The sequence below is a fragment of the Manis pentadactyla genome, chromosome 3 (assembly GCF_030020395.1).
Source record: "Manis pentadactyla isolate mManPen7 chromosome 3, mManPen7.hap1, whole genome shotgun sequence".
NCBI classification, from domain to species: Eukaryota; Metazoa; Chordata; class Mammalia; order Pholidota; family Manidae; genus Manis; species Manis pentadactyla.
In genome coordinates, this window is record NC_080021.1 from 29,115,132 (window position 1) to 29,131,590 (window position 16,459).

The 16,459-nt window shown below is 32.8% G+C and overlaps 1 protein-coding gene across 5 annotated transcripts in view; it reads left to right on the forward strand.

Annotated features, from left to right (window-relative positions):
• Positions 1–16,459, forward strand: part of CSMD3 (CUB and Sushi multiple domains 3) — a 1,218,504-nt gene that overhangs the window by 859,141 nt on the left and 342,904 nt on the right. For all 5 annotated transcript variants that reach the window (XM_057497816.1, XM_036876426.2, XM_057497817.1 and 2 more), the window contains one exon: positions 11,327–11,496. In XM_057497816.1, coding sequence (XP_057353799.1) covers positions 11,327–11,496 — 170 coding nt within the window. The remainder of the gene's footprint in view (positions 1–11,326; positions 11,497–16,459) is intronic.

Sequence of the window (16,459 nt, forward strand, 5' to 3'; positions counted from 1 at the left end):
CATTTCTCAAATTTATCCATTGAGATTGGAATAATTATAAGTGTAATGAGTGAAACATCCCTATCTACATTTTCTGAGGTTAGAAAGTAACAATTAGTCTTACTAAATATGCTTTTTAAAGCATATACCTAGTTTGAGAACAGTATGGAATCTAACTTAAGATTGATGCTCTAACTTACTATTTTAAAAGAAATTTATTGAGTGTCCACTTAGTAGTAACATCCTCTCTGTACTGACCAGTGTGCTACCCAGTTGGGGTATTGGTCCCAGGGCAATGAAAAGTTCTTGACTTCAAAGAACGAACAGTCTAAGGAAGGTATGAACAGGTAAACAAGCAATTTTAATAGAGTGAAATAAATGCTCTAAAACAGGAAAAGCTTCCGAAATTATCTCTAATTGAAATTAAGAGATAAATAAAACATTTGTTGCAAGTGGGTGGGGGGATGTGTGCAAAGGGGAGAGAAAATGTTCTATTTAGGGGGAACAACTCCTGCACGAGGCCAGTGTCAAGGAAAAGCAGAATAGTTTGTGGTAGTATAGGTATTGACAAGCCAGCTGGCTGCTGTTCCCTGAGATAGGACACAAAGAGGGAAGAGAAGGCTGTGGATTGGGATGATGGAGTAAGTACCTAATGCTTGGGAATTGGGCCGTGTGTGGTGTATACATGTAGAGACAAGTAGACAGCAGGATATATACAAATCTGAGGCTGGGTAAAGATAACTTTGGGAATCATACATTGATAAATAAAATGAAATTGCCAGAGAAAAGGTGTAGAAACTTAAAAACCTGTTATATTTTTAGCATATAAAACATTCTGGAAAAAGGCAGAATCTGTCACAGACCTTACCTCAGATGAGGTTATAATATGAATGTCAGGTGAGAGATGAAACAAAAAGTTGGTACCAAAGTGAGTGGTTCTGAGAGAATGTTCAAGAGGAGATTTGTATGGGTTGAAACTGTTATGGAAGTCTTTTTAAAGAAATAAGACTGTATATATGTATAAAATGCCCAAGCTTGAACATGTCACAATGTCATTTTAGGTAGGAAAATGCCAAAATGTCCAAAATATGAACATAATATTCTTAATTATATTGTCTCCAGGAAACTTTTTGGTTGGATTAACAATTTACCTTTAAACAGCAACTTGCTTAACATTCAGAAACTGTTTTAAAACTTTAAGGCTTGGAAGTTATAGAGTGGTCACATTTTATCCAAGTGTTATGTTCCTGAAGATTCCTCAGTCCAAATTCTCTTAAATCATATGTACATTTCCTGTAGTAATTAATGAAAAGATAAGAAAGCATTCTTAAACCTCAAAAATCTCAAATCATAGTGATTTATTTTACTTTAACGTTACTTTTATTTTTTTATTCCAACATTATTCATAATATTTTATAGATTGCTCTCTGCTAATTTAACAGTAAGTGGTAATTAGCCATTTTCATTGTGTTTTATCACATCTAAATTCCACTCTAAAGTTTTTATTCTGGGGGATTTTTTTCCCTGAAATTAGCATTACTACCACTTTATGAGTGCCTGAGTGCTTGGAATATCTATTTATAAGATAACAAAATATGTAAATTAATGTTACATGACTTAAAATAATAGCAAACTAATGGTGAACACCCTGCTTCACCAGACAACTCAGAGCTTGAATGACCCATTAAAGACATACATCCTAGGATCCCAATATGTTTGTCCCTTTGATAGTCCGTTCACCAGAACCTGGGGAGAGAGTGCAGAGCATCTTGTGGCTGGAGCAGGGTGAGGAAGAGAGAGGACAGGACAAGAGGAGGGCTAAGGTGGGAGGGGGGAGTATATCATATAGGGCTTTGTGGGCCACGCCAAGGACTATGATTCTACTCATAAAGAGGTTGGAAACCACAAAAGGGTCCTGAACAGAGAACTGTCAAAGGCTCAAACATATAGGATCCTTAGATGTCTGTCTCTAAGGATCACTCAACCTCTGAGTTGAGAATAGATTCCAGGGGAGGAAGAACAGAAGCAGGAGTGATAAATATGCTACTGCAGGAATGAAGGCCCTCCAGTCGCACTGGTGTCCTTGCTGTTTCCCCAAATGCCAAACGCATCCCCGTCTCTATTTGCTATTCCTTCCCCGACCATGCTTTCCCTAAATATCTGCATACTTGCTCCTTTACCTCCTTCAAATCTTTGCTCAAATATGATTTCTCAGTTAATGCCCTCAATGAATATCCTTCCTATCCTTCTCTAATTTGCTTTTTCTCCTTATCACTTAGGGCCATCTGGCAAATTGTTTAATTTACTTATTTTTCTATATCTGTTTAATGCCTGTTTCCCCTCAGAGGAATAGATGCTTCATGACTGTAAGGATTTTCATGTCTCTCTCTCCCTTTTTCATGGCTGAATTGCTAGTGTGCAAAGAATTGTGTCTAATTTATACTAGACAATCAATATTTGTGAGATAAATGAAGGAATATCACTATCATCACTCCACACTATCTGTCATGCAAAGAATAATGTACCAAAGGATGGCAGATGTTTCCAGTTAAAGCAAAAGTGGGGCAGGGGGGAACCATAGGACAAGAAAATAGACATGGCTTAAAACCAGTTTGGTCCACACCTTTGAAATTATGAGATTCTTTGTTATTTTTAATTGAAATATATACGTAAATTAAATTTATATAAAATGAGGATTTATTAATATTTGAATTAAAATATTTTAAATTTGTATAATTTAAGTTTACATAAAATGAAACTCCATTCACACAATCTGCTACAAGATTTTCTTCTTTACTTTTTGCTTTATAGAGTACATTTTCCATAAAGAAATGTAAGCAAGCAAACAAATTAACAAAATGAAAACAAAACCTCAATTGTAATAGTAGCAGTAGTAGAGAAAATAGAAAAACAGAACACAGCAAATAAAGGAAAAAGGCACCTGTAAGTGACAATATGCTAAAAGAACACCCAAATCATGTGCATAGTGACCGTTTTCTTTCAGTCAGTTTTAGAACACACAGGTTTTTGCAGATTACATTTAAAAAAAATGTAATCAGGACTGTCTAAAAATATACATTGTGGGCTCACAATATGTTTTCCCTTCTTTAATAAGTTTTTTTTCAAAAGAACACTGATCCCCAACTCTGTGCATAACTCATCTACTCTAGAATCAGTACTGCTGTGATGGAGAAGTCAGGAGGGCTCGTTACCACTCTCCAGCTGGTCCTATGATTTATAATCTCCTGGCATGCTGTCCCATAGCACAGTCTACCCCTAAATTCTTTTGATATCTTAGGTGAACCCCAAGGGGGAAACATCTTCAGGGAATCTTCAACCTCTCCACTCTTCCTAAGAAACTGGAGGCTAGGGAAGTGGCATAGTTTCTTATTCTTGTTCATGCAGGCTTTAGTTCTAAAATAAATATACAGTGCTTATATATCTGTTATCCCTGATTGGTAATGCCTCGTAAAAACAGGAGAAACATAATGAAGAGATATTTCTTAGGAAAACCAAAGGCATTGTACAATTGTTTTAGCAGACTGTGCTTCATGCCTTTAAGACCTAATTAAGTTTTACTTCCTTTGTGGAATTTTCTCAATCTCCACAGGCAAAATTAATTATTCCATTAGAATGCTCCCATCAAACTTGTTCATATTTTTTATAGCACTTAGAACATCACTTAGCACTTTATCATTTAACCTATTTTACTCTTCTCTACTTTCAGCAGGTAGAACAGTGCCTGCTATGTATTCAGATTTCTTCTATTCATCTGTCATATGTTTACAATATAGCATTTTAACTCTAGGTGCTATATTTTAGATGCTTAGATTTCTGTCAGGTAAGGGAAATCTGAATTTCTTATGTTTAAATTGACAAATTATCTAACTCTGTAAGCAATCTTGTTGTCCAGTAGACACAAGAAGGCACATTTGAATTTAATTCCATTAGCTAGAAACCTTAATGGACATATAAAATACTCAATATGTGTTGTTGCCAGCAAATGTCACAGTAGTACCAGTGATTCATATCTAGCTTGAATGGCAAAAACGTCTACAAAGCCAGTACTGTTAAGGATCATGCTTTGGAGCAAAGCACAGAGCTGATACTGTCAATTACCTATCTTGCTTCTGATTGTTTGAATTATTTTTAAACTTCTGGATTTGTGTCCGTGTGTATATAATCCTAAATGGCCACTCAAAGTTGGATTACGCTGCTCTGAAGATATTTTTGCCTATCTCTTTTTGCTAATAATATAAAGAAGACAATAACTAATTAGTAAACTAAAGTGATGGCAAAACCGAAGATGGTTCATTACCTTAGATTAATTAGGTACATTCCATGGGAATGTAAACACTATCCATGCTTCCTATATGGAATGCTTGGAGAGGTGTACCCACGGGCATATATAGAGTCTACGGTTGGGACTCTAGCTCCTGATTTTTGTATTCACGGATATAAAGTCAAGGGTGATCTACATTGTGAGTGGTATTCCTCAGTCATTCTATCACCATGAAACCTTAGAAGTTAAGCTAAAACTTCCCATTTTGAATAATTATTTAGAAATTATTAAATTGTTAGTATATTGATTTTGTTTCTCTTGATATATTTAGTTTGTCAAAAAATGTTTAAATCCTAAACATTAGGGGTAGTTTGCTTTACAGTACATGAATGTAAGTATCAAGTCCTTAGCATGGTGCATTTTAATACGGTTTGAGTAGAAAAACATGAGGTTCCTACCTGAATTGAAAATGTGATATTTCATACATTTGCCAAAGAAAAAGCTCAATAGATCCTCAGGGCCTGAAGGCCACCCTGTTCAGCCCCTAAAGTCTAGCGAAGAGATGATATTTAGCTGATGGGGTGGCAGTCGGACTTACCATCTTTACTTGTTTTATTTTATTTTTTAATGCTCCCCCCTAATACGAACACTTTCCCATACCAACATTATTTTTCCTCTGGTAATAATTAAACATATTGAAAATATATTTCTACTTAATACTATACCTTGCTTAACTTAGCATACCATATTTTTTTTTTAATAATTATTTTTTATTGAAGGGTAGTTGACGCACAGTATTACATTACATTAGTTTCAAGTGTACAACACAGTGGTAGAACATTTATATACATAATTCTAGGTTCCAGCTATCACCCTACCAAGCTGTTACAATATCTTGACTATATTCCTTATGCTATACATTACATCCCGGTTACTTATTTATTTTACCATTGGAAGTCTGTCCTTTTTTTTCTTTTTTTTTTTTTTGTGAGGGCATCTCTCATATTTATTGATCAAATGGTTGTTAACAACAATAAAATTCTGTATAGGGGAGTCAATGCTCAATGCACAATCATTAATCCACCCCAAGCCTAATTTTCGTCAGTCTCCAATCTTCTGAGGCATAACAAACAAGTTCTTACATGTAGAACAAATTCTTACATAATGAATAAGTTACATAGTGAACAGTACAAGGGGAGTCATCACAGAAACTTTCGGTTTTGCTCATGCATTATGAACCCTAACAGTCAGTTCAAATATGAATACTCATTTGGTTTTTATACTTGATTTATATGTGGATACCACATTTCTCTCTTTATTATTATTATTTTTAATAAAAATGCTGAAGTGGTAGGTAGATACAAGATAAAGGTAGAAAACATAGTTTAGTGTTGTAAGAGAGCAAATGTAGATGATCAGGTGTGTGCCTGTAGACTATGTGTTAATCCAAGCTAGACAAGGGCAATAAAACATCCACGAGCATACCATATTTTTAAGTTTGGAAACTTCCTAAAATTTGTTTAATAATCCTAGTCAGGCTTACTTTAACTGCTTTCACAAAACAATTTTAAAATAACCCATGGTGCTATCAAAAATAGCATAAAAGAAGAGGTTCAATTGCAATGCAGATTCTTAAAAGTAACTTCAAACTTCACTGATCATAGGCATTTTTCAAATTTCCCAGCCAAATTACTGAAGAGCATTTTACCAGTTTATCTGAAAATATATGACTATATGCACACAATAGATGCTACCAGATTTTCCTACCCTAGTAATGGAGATTAATGATGCAGAGGCTTGCCTATTTTTCAGTACATATGAAAAAATTGAAATTCAGTGGATATCCCTGGTCTAGTGAATTCTTCACTGTTAACAGAGACTCTTATCACCAGATTCCAGTACACATATCTCTCCTACTCTATTCCAAAGAAGAGCACATTTATCAACATATTATTTTCAGTTTAGCAAAGACTTTCATATTGGTAACTCAAATAGATTTCTTAATCTGTATGTTTAAATAAAAGTATTTTATATGAATAGGATTGTTCTTCACAAATAAAGGCATCATAACAGTGTGTGAACTAGAGATTGCACAGAAAATATTTATATTCTATGAAGGATACTGAAGGCCTATTCTCTAAAAATATTTCTCTAATACTCTGCTAATTTATGTAATGTTTTCATATTATTGATTCATATGATTTAAAGATGACCTCCCAGTTAAAATCACAGAAAGGGAACATTATCACCTATTAATATTTTAACATTGAGTATTTTGTAGGAAATCCATGACAAACTTGGGCTTTATAAGTTAATGACATCAGTTATCGAGAACATAAAATTTATTCTAGACCAAAGAAGGGAAACAAGGTGTGGAGCTTTTGTTAAAGAAAAAGCGTGTTTATTCACTCTGAAAAAACATTGCAACCCATGAACCCTAAAGCAATAATTTTCTGACCCAAAATCTCAAGTGTTTTGTAAATACAGCTCATTCAGTCTTCTCCTCTCTTCTTCATCTTCTGCAGCCAACCTCCCAAGCTTTCATCTTTAAGATGAACGTATTCCCCCACTACAAGAACAACAAGCAGCTTGCATCTATAACATCTTCTTTCACACAGACCTAAGGAAAACATTTTTTTCCCCTACCATACAAGACAAACAACAAAAGAAGCCCTCATCCCGAAGTACCTACCTCTCATCCAACCCTGCACAAATCAAACCTCTCCCATATTGGGTCTTCAAGTTTCCACCACCTGTCACAATGCCCTCATCCCATAATGTTTACAGAAACGTTCTTTCTGTTTTAGGATATCATTTTACCCCAAGTTGACTGCTCCCCTCATCCTTAATTTACTAATTTAAATCCTTCAGAGAAGTCTTGAGTTCACTCAGAACAGGTCAGGGTCCCTAGTTATGTTTTCACATACTGTATGCTTATCAGAATGATTATATAGTAAACATCTATCTTTAGGGATGGAAAGTAAGTTCTGTGATGGTTTCAACACTGTACCTCCCATGCCAAGTGCCTAATAAACATTTAATAAATATTTATTCAATGAATTAATTTGTTTTTCCAAGTGAGAACATGCTGTTATCTGCCTTTAGTCACCTTAAATACCTCAGTATACATTCCCTACAAAGGTACCTGGTTAAGCAAATACATTAGTCCACATTAGAGTGACCTTATAGCTTTATATTTCTTATGACAAATGTTCCCATACACATGTTACATTATGTAAAGCAATTTGTTACAGCTCCTGCCTGGAAACCCTGGCATTGCCCTGATGTAGTGAATCAGATTTGTGTTTGTCCTGTGGCAGCTGTCTACTGTCCATAAATGTCACAATGGCTGGGAGATGATGACTGTTTATCAACTCACTTTTGCCACTGGGATTTCTGGGACTTCCTTTACTCAAACATTTTTCCCATGTAGTTGATGTTATTTCATAAAACCTTATCTTCCTAGGATCAGCTGGCGCTCCTTCTCTGTCGGGACTGGCTGTTGTGCAGCCAGTTCTTTTTCCATTAATTTTAACGTATCTTGAGAATGTTCAATCACAGTTTGCCAACACTTAGATCTTCTCATTTTAAAGTATGCTTTGTGAAAACTTGCTGTGATATTCATGTCATAAACAATGAAAATGTTGTAGTTATGGTATTTTTCCTGGACTTTCATGAACCTTGCAATCATAACTGTTATTTGTGAGAATCATCCCTGATACTTCAACATGACATCATTTCATTTATTTCATAGTCTATTATATCCACCTGATGCTGGAAAGAACTGTAACCATATAATTCCATGTCAAGTCATTTTCTTCTTTATTGGATCCTGAAATCATGTCCCTTGGGATAAGAGGTGATGATTACATTTGGAGAAAACAGCAAGTACAAAGTTTCAGGATGTGAAACGTGCAAAGGGCAAGTAGTTCAGGATAGCTGAATTATAAGCTCCAAAGGAAAGAATTGTGGGTAATAGCTAGAAAGGCAGATGGGATGCACATTATAAATGTCCTTCACTGGAAGATATGAACAGTTCCATGATATTCTTTAGACTTTTCTGATGATAAGTGTAGTCTAAGTACAAAATGCAAGATCACATTTGTGTTTGGGAAATATCATTTTTTCCACTTACTACGCAACAGAGATAGAAGGATGTTCATTGCTAGATTTGGACATATGGTGAAACTGCAAACTTTGTTACTGATGTCAGTGTTAGATCCTGTTCAATTTCAGTTGGCAAGCGAGACCACTGTAGCTGAATTGCAGAAAGAGAGCTTATAAGGGCAAATGTTACTCTTATACTGGGTAGTGGGAAGCCAGTTTTTGGTGTCTTTTTTTTAAATTCAGAGATAAAATCAAACATGATGTTCCATGCAAAAATAAAGTCTTTATTAATAAGTTCTACCTAGCTCCTGGAGTTTGGCATTATGGTTAAATAACTTTCTTCTTAACTTATTGTTAATAGAAAATTTCATTTTATTAAAACACTTTTTGAAAATACGTATTTGCTCATTTCCCTGAATATGTAAGTAGAATATTCTGACAGATTTTTTTTTCTTGTTTCAAGATTTTGCCTTGACATGAGATTAATATTATGTATAATATAGTTTTCTAGATTGTATGTGGGGTAAATGTGTCCTGACCTCTAGGGCATATTCCAGCCCACATAAATTAACCTCTTAATTTTTAGAAGAATGTCCTCAGTGTTGCAGCAAAGTATTAAAAAAAAAAAAAAGTGAGTTTTCATATCATTTTATTCAGAATAGTCTCACTTTATACCTGTTGTGTGGGATGATTATTAACAGTGCCTTTTGTCACTCTGAGGTATTTTGATCTGAAAGAGAAATAGATGTGTGTACCCTTTTAACACCACTGTTAAATGGTAACAGATATAAATCCCAGCATAAATACCTCATGTACATTATTTGTTTGATGTTAGCAATATAGCTCACTTTGGTGTCTGTATCCATAAAAGTTTAATTTATTGAGCTCTTGTATTCTAGCATTGTGCTAAATGCTACACATGTATTATCTACATATATTATCAACTCACAGACACACACACAAGCAAAACATCCCTCTGAGGAGGGCATTATTACTTCCATTGCAATAATAACAATAATATTTCCATTGCTTAGAGAGAATAAATAACTTTCCAAAGCCATATAAATAGAAGATAGAGCTTAATTGTGAAAACTAAATCTCTGAATTTTAAAGTCTGATCTCTTAATGATGGTATCAGTGTTTTACAAGCTGGTGTCAAGAACATATCAGAACCCCATGATTCTATAACATAATATAAAATTCTATAATAAATAACCTAACTAATAAAAATGTATATGAATTCTGGATCACCTTTATGATCTGATACATTTTTCTTCATGCCCCCAACAGCATCCCTAGATTCTAATAAGCTAGTGAGAAGAAATGAGGCACATTTAAAAATCAATGATATGAATATAGTGAAAGATGCACAAATTTTCTTAGCAGTTTAGAGAGGGATCAGATGAGGGAGAACTGAATCATTACATAGCATACTGTATTTAGAGGCATAGGAAACTCCAAAAACCTGTACCCCGGCAGCAGGCACCTTTTCCATGTTGCCAAGGGTAATTTAATTTCAGAGAAATGAAACCTTATCCTACATTAGATACATGTTGCAATTTTAAATTTTGTTGTTTTTATGCTTTTATTCCTATATTTGTAAACTTGTTTTGGCATTGTAATTGCATACACCTAAAAGCATAAAGGCATATCTATTTTATGTTCCAACATATTTAGGTAATGTCAAAATAAACATGACAAATCAATAATCGGTGTCTGTGTGTTTCTTTTTCTTTTTCTTTTACTTGGAGGAACTCTATAATTGAGCAGTACTTCTTCATGTGACTAGCTGACTGTAAACACCACCTCTCTAGTCTTTACAATTGTTTTACACTGTTGTTATTATACTGACTGCTCCATCCTGGTCATTTTAATTTCCTCATTAGGTATTTTTCTTTTGCCTTATTTTTGTTAATGCTTAAACATTTATAAGGTAAAGCAAATAATTATCTTCCACCTTGTCATATACCTCTTATGACTATTCCCATGAACCATTATTTTTTAAATGACATTTCTGGAAAATAATGACTTGCTTTATTCTCTGTTTAAACCTTTTAAAAAATATAACTCTCTTGGCCTATGGTATGACAATATGAAGGAAGTTTTTCAAAAAGATAGAAATCTGATTTCATTCAATTTCTGAGACATGAGGAACATGATTGGGAATTATAAAAACTTGATTGATTTTGCAGTATTGCCACAAACTTTTTAAAGTAAAAAATTAAAAGAAAATTTGACAGAATATTGAGAAATGCCCAATTCTAAGTGGTTAGACACTTCCTCAAATTTTGCAAACTTCATCCTGGAGGATTTGTAGTACCATATACTGATTAGGAGAATGCCTGAATCCATTCTAAGCGGGGCAGGCAATACAGTTTCCAAAGATGCCAAATTTGTTACAATCACTGGTTAGTGTGTTTTACTCATTGTATCAGTTTTCAAAGCCATTGTAGTATTTACCTCCGTTTTTGTTACTCAAGTTCTTAGATCAGCGAAATGCCAACTACCAATAAAAAAAGTGTCAAATTCAAAGAGATAAAATTTAAATATCAAAAAAGAATCATTATGCAACATTGATCTCTCTACCCTTGTTATACTTTAAAAGAAATAAATGATACATGTACAGTAGTAAATTAATCAAGATCTGCAAACTTAAAATATATCCTGAAATCATTTTCTCTCATCCTTTTCCATGCTATCCTTTCATCCAGGGGGGAAATACTAAAACTCTTGTATATTTCCATGTATGTATTAGTGCCTGTCCGTGGATAGTTGTTCCATCTTTCCATATATTATTTGAGAGGAACTGAATCATCTACAACACACAGCCATTCTGTATATTATTATCCTGTTAGTACTAGTTAAAATAAAATTCATTTACACTTCAATACATTACATTACTTGAAAATAACAGTGCTTTATATTAAACTGTACTTCAATATTCTGTTTTACCTGCAGCTGAATGTGGTGCATCTGCAACAAATAATGAAGGAATTTTGCTTTCTCCAAATTACCCGCTGAACTATGAAAACAACCATGAATGCATTTATAGTATTCAGGTTCAAGCAGGAAAGGGAATCAATATTTCAGCCAGAACATTTCATTTAGCACAAGGAGATGTTCTTAAGGTAGGTGAACTCAGATATACTTGTATGTTGATCATTTTCAGTTACTGAGTATACATTACTACATATATATATATATATGTAAAATCAACTCTAAGTTGATTCTGCAATTCATAGACTTCTATTAAACATTATTTACAATTTTCCTATCACCACTTTCATTGCAATAGAATGTTTTGTGTCCAATGTTTATTTATGGCAAATACATTTTTATTTTATGATAAAATTTTAGTGTTTCAATAAAACAAAAATGAGAACATTTCATGCCAAATATCTCATATTCAATAGATGTTATATGTATCATACATAATTAACACATGAACAGTCATTTCTTTAAGAAATACAGTAATGATTTATTTTCATTTTTATGTCTTATGTATCTTATATCTGTGATACAGGGGTAATTCTTTGCATTTATGACTACAAAATGTCACATTTAATGAATAAAACAAACAAATCAATACCTGTTAGTTATTTAAGAAAATATGCGTTGTTGATAATAAATATTCAGTGTAAAATTTATAAATTTAGTTTAAAAATTTGAAATAATAAAAATGTCCTACTCTTTAAAAACTATTTTAGGGGAAATAAGTATTTCCATATTTGGTGATTCATATTTTGCAGAGTGTTTTGATAAATATAGTTTACTTATTACAGTAAATACAGTTTATCATTATTAGAATAAAAATAAACCCTTCTGTAAAATCACATTTAAATCTTTTTAAGATAATTACATACATTTTTCCTAATTGTCAAGATTTTCTTAAGCCAGGTAAGAAATTCAACATAATTCTTTTACAAATCATGAATAAGAATTATAATAATCCAGGTTGACAAAGTTAGGAGATTTTTGTTTAAGCAGTGATTTTAAGATTATTGGTCATTTTCTTCTTTTAAAATGAATATAATTTTGATGGTAATTGATGTTCTCTAACACAAACAGTACAGTATGTGAGATTTGTTTTCGCATGGGAAAGATTTCCTGTAGTACACATATATCTATACTATTTTAGTATTAATTTAGGGCTATTCTGGTTTTTGTACTTTTCCCCAAACAGAAATTCACTTTATAATCTCTTCAACCTCCAGTTCATTGCCTGGATTTCCCTGTTAAAATAAGTTTTACTTGCTAAATTAGAGTCAACATTGAGATTAATGGGATGCTTGTACATAAAACTAGGGAGTGCTCATTTTTTTCAGGTAAACTATGAGGAGAAAATGTATCAAGACATAAATCAGAAGTATAAGCCCAGCTACTAATCTATGTCACAGAAGCAAAAAACAATAAACATGTGTTTCTAAGTTAAAATTCATTTGGAATAACAGGTGATGCCTTTTTAAAAAGTACACTTAATGTGTTCCTCAGAGTGCTTTCTGACTGATGTCTTACTTATTTTGGAGTAAGGCTAAGTGCATTTGCGATGTGTGTTACTTGAGAAGGACAGGACCTCTGTATAAGTGGCAGGGTGAGGGGATGTGATGGTGAGAGACAAAGGAAGGCTGAAAAACTCAACTTAAATCTTTTTAATGGATTTCAATAGTTTTTCTATCATGAACGAAAGGATGAAAATTTACATTCCCAGCAATTTTTAAAAGATTTTTTGTAACTTTCCTAGAATAAGTGTGTTTACCAAAGTTGAAAGACTATATATTAAATATTATAATAGAAAGACAATTCACTTATCCCCCTACTGTTAGTCTTTCCTGGGTTTTATTATAAACAATTGCTTTAAAGTAACTTACACAAACCACTCTATAGAGACAGCTTGGGCTGGGCTTTCTTAAACACCAAGCCTGTCTTCATTGTGATCTCTCCTCTAGTGTAAGATGTATGAAGCTTATATGTTACTATATTCCTCCATTAATCCCATAGACAACTATTAATTCAAATTACCTCCTGACACAGGCATAGTTAGGCATGCACAGCATCCAGGTGCATCCTCCAAAGGACACATGGTTAATTCTGAAAAGACTGTGGATCACAAGGTTCTGTCAGGTTGGAAGGTCTTTTGCCTAACTGCAAACTAGTTCATGATCACCCATCCCCATTCCAGCACTTTCCACTGTTTACACCTCATGGAGTCAGTTCTCTTCCGCCATTCACACTAGGAAGTAAGAAAAAAAAAAGGTGAAATAAATGTCTCATTACAGAACCCTCTGCCCCTAGACTGAGAAAATTTAAAAGCTTTTTCTTTATGTAGTAGGATTGCCTGTTTTTTGGAATAACATTTTTCTTGTAATCCTTATGAGTATGAAGTTTGGAAAAAGTTTTTTTTCTGGTTTAATTTATATCATTGTTTGGATTCTGACAAAACAGAAAAAAACAACAAAAGTGTGTGTGTATTTATTTATATCTACACACACACAATTTTCCTTTCAGAGAGTTCACCAGGCTTAGATTACCCACTCTCTCCCTCCTTTTCTTTCCATAAACTACTTTAGTTATTTATAACCACACAAGTAAAATCTATTTCAAATGTAGATGACAAATACCACTGGCACAACCACCAGATTTTCTGATTCAGGAGATCTGGAAAAACTGTTTTAGTTGGTCTGTACCTGGGATTATGGATTTTTATAAAGCTCTCCAGAGTATCTGATGACTATAGATCCTTCTTTAGTTCTATCCTTTCCAATAGGCCATAATACTGAAGTTCTCAAACTTTACTCAAAATAAATAATTTAACTAATTCTTTCAGTAAGCATTTACAGGAGGTGTTTATTGTTAATATGCTTTAGTTAGCAATGGCTAGTTCCTGTTGCCTGCCCTGTAGGACAGAAGCTGAATACCAGTCAGGAATACTATTTGTTTCTTTTATTGTTGTGTTTGTCTTATTAGAAAGACTGTGCACTATGTTGAGATACGGAAATGTAGCAGGGACAAAATTTAAGATACTATTTTTACCAGTCATATGGTGTACGTTAAAGACATATCTCAGGCAAAATGTAGACAAAATGGATGATTATGGAGAACAGCCAATAAAATAACCTAAAATTGGTTGCAAGAGTCTTAAATAAAGGATTAGGAAAATTCATGCCATATTTATGAAAAATTAGATAGTTGAAGCACTTGATTAATAACATTATTTTAGAGGTATAATAAGGTTATTAATGTTACTGTCTTTAAGATTATTAATTTGGAGATTCTTTTCTAACCTGCGTGAGTCTTTGAGAGTACTATTGCTAAATTTCCAGTAATTTTTCTGTCTGTTTTTTAAAATAGCCATTTTCAAAAATTAAATTAGTTACAATTATAATTTATTTAATTTGCAATTAAAGTATATTTAAAACAAAGGTGATAAATATCATTTCCTAAATGATTTTACTACTTGTACTGTTATGTGTGCTTTTTAAGCTAGTCATATACATCTCTGTTGCAGAAGTATTATGTCAGGGAGGCATCTCTTCCAAAAGTTGCTTTCAGTTATTTCATATTAATAGCTTGATATTTATATTAAATTGGCCCTTGTTGGAATAGTTACACTGAAGAAATTGGCAAGCACTACAAATCTTAATTTATTGTTTTGCTTATTGTCTATACTTAAGTAAAAATAAGCTGTGTCTGTAGCCATTATATTATAAACACCATGAAAAAACGAGAAAGTATCTTTTCTAGTATTTAAAAACTATTATTCAATCTAACAAAGAAGTTGCTTGTGTTACTTTTATAACATGTTCAAAACCAGTTCAGTACCAGTGAAGCACTGATATAACATTGTTTTTGATGTTTCACTTTCATCTTACTTGTTCCCATAAAAAATACCATTTTCATTCTTTCCCATATTAAGGATCACAGATGTAAAATGATTTGTGACAGGCCATACAGCTTTAAGAGTAGAGTTGAGACTTCAACTTTATTACATAACCACAGAGCCAGAGCACTTGAGCAAAAGTTTTCTGCTGTTTCTTATTAACTTTAGAGAGAACATAATAAAGATTAGAATATTGTCCTATTTGATTAACCATTATAAAACATACGCTTCTTCATTCCAACTTTAACATCTCACTCACCTTATTAGAAAAATTTATTTAATTCAAATCAACCTATAAAACAATTGGCCAAAAATTGAAAATTCTAGTATCCATGAGCAGGAATAATGTGAAGGTTTGTATAATTTTATGTATGTGTATGTATATGTATAATTTATCTCTTTGATTTTATTTTTTATGTACTTTCTGCTTTTAGGTTCAGGTATAACACCTTTCTAATTCATTAGAGAAATGACTGTGAATTGTGCCTTTCTAATCATGCATTAACACTATGAACAACAACAAGTTTTGAAAGTTTTAAGTGTTGATAAGCAGTTTGCCACAATAGGGTTTGACCTTCCAGAGCTAGGAGGATCTGTACATCATCACTAATTTCAAGCCCTGATCCATTATGAAGTGTTTGAGAATTGAAACATGGCAACATTAAGTTCTAGTCCATTCTAGTGTAAGACTACCAGATTAATTGCAACCTTTTAACATTAAAGTCTAATCAGAGAGTTTCATTAATATTTAAAAGCACTCAATTCCTTTTCTTGCATTCTTAAGTCACCTCAAAATCCTTTTAATATCAAAGTAAGTCTCCATTATCTAAATTAACATAAAATTAAGTCTTTATCTAAATGTGCCAAGTAATTGAGAATATTTCTGTGGGAAACACCAGTCTTCTCCCTTCTTACTAAAAAGTGTGCTATACAGTTATTTTACTCATTTTTAGCTCCTTAAATTTCTGAAAAAAAAGATATTAACACATATGGTGAAAACAACAACCATAATAATAATGATGATAATCATATGCTTTAAAAAAAGAAAAAGAAAGGAATAAAGGCCCAAATAAATAAGAACATGTTTAAAGATCCTGATTTTAATTAGAACAAAAATATGAGAAAATCTCAAATAAAAGTTTTCCTTGGCTCTGATCTGATTTAATATAATCATTCTCACTATAAATTTACTTTTAAATTAAAGGTATATTTTT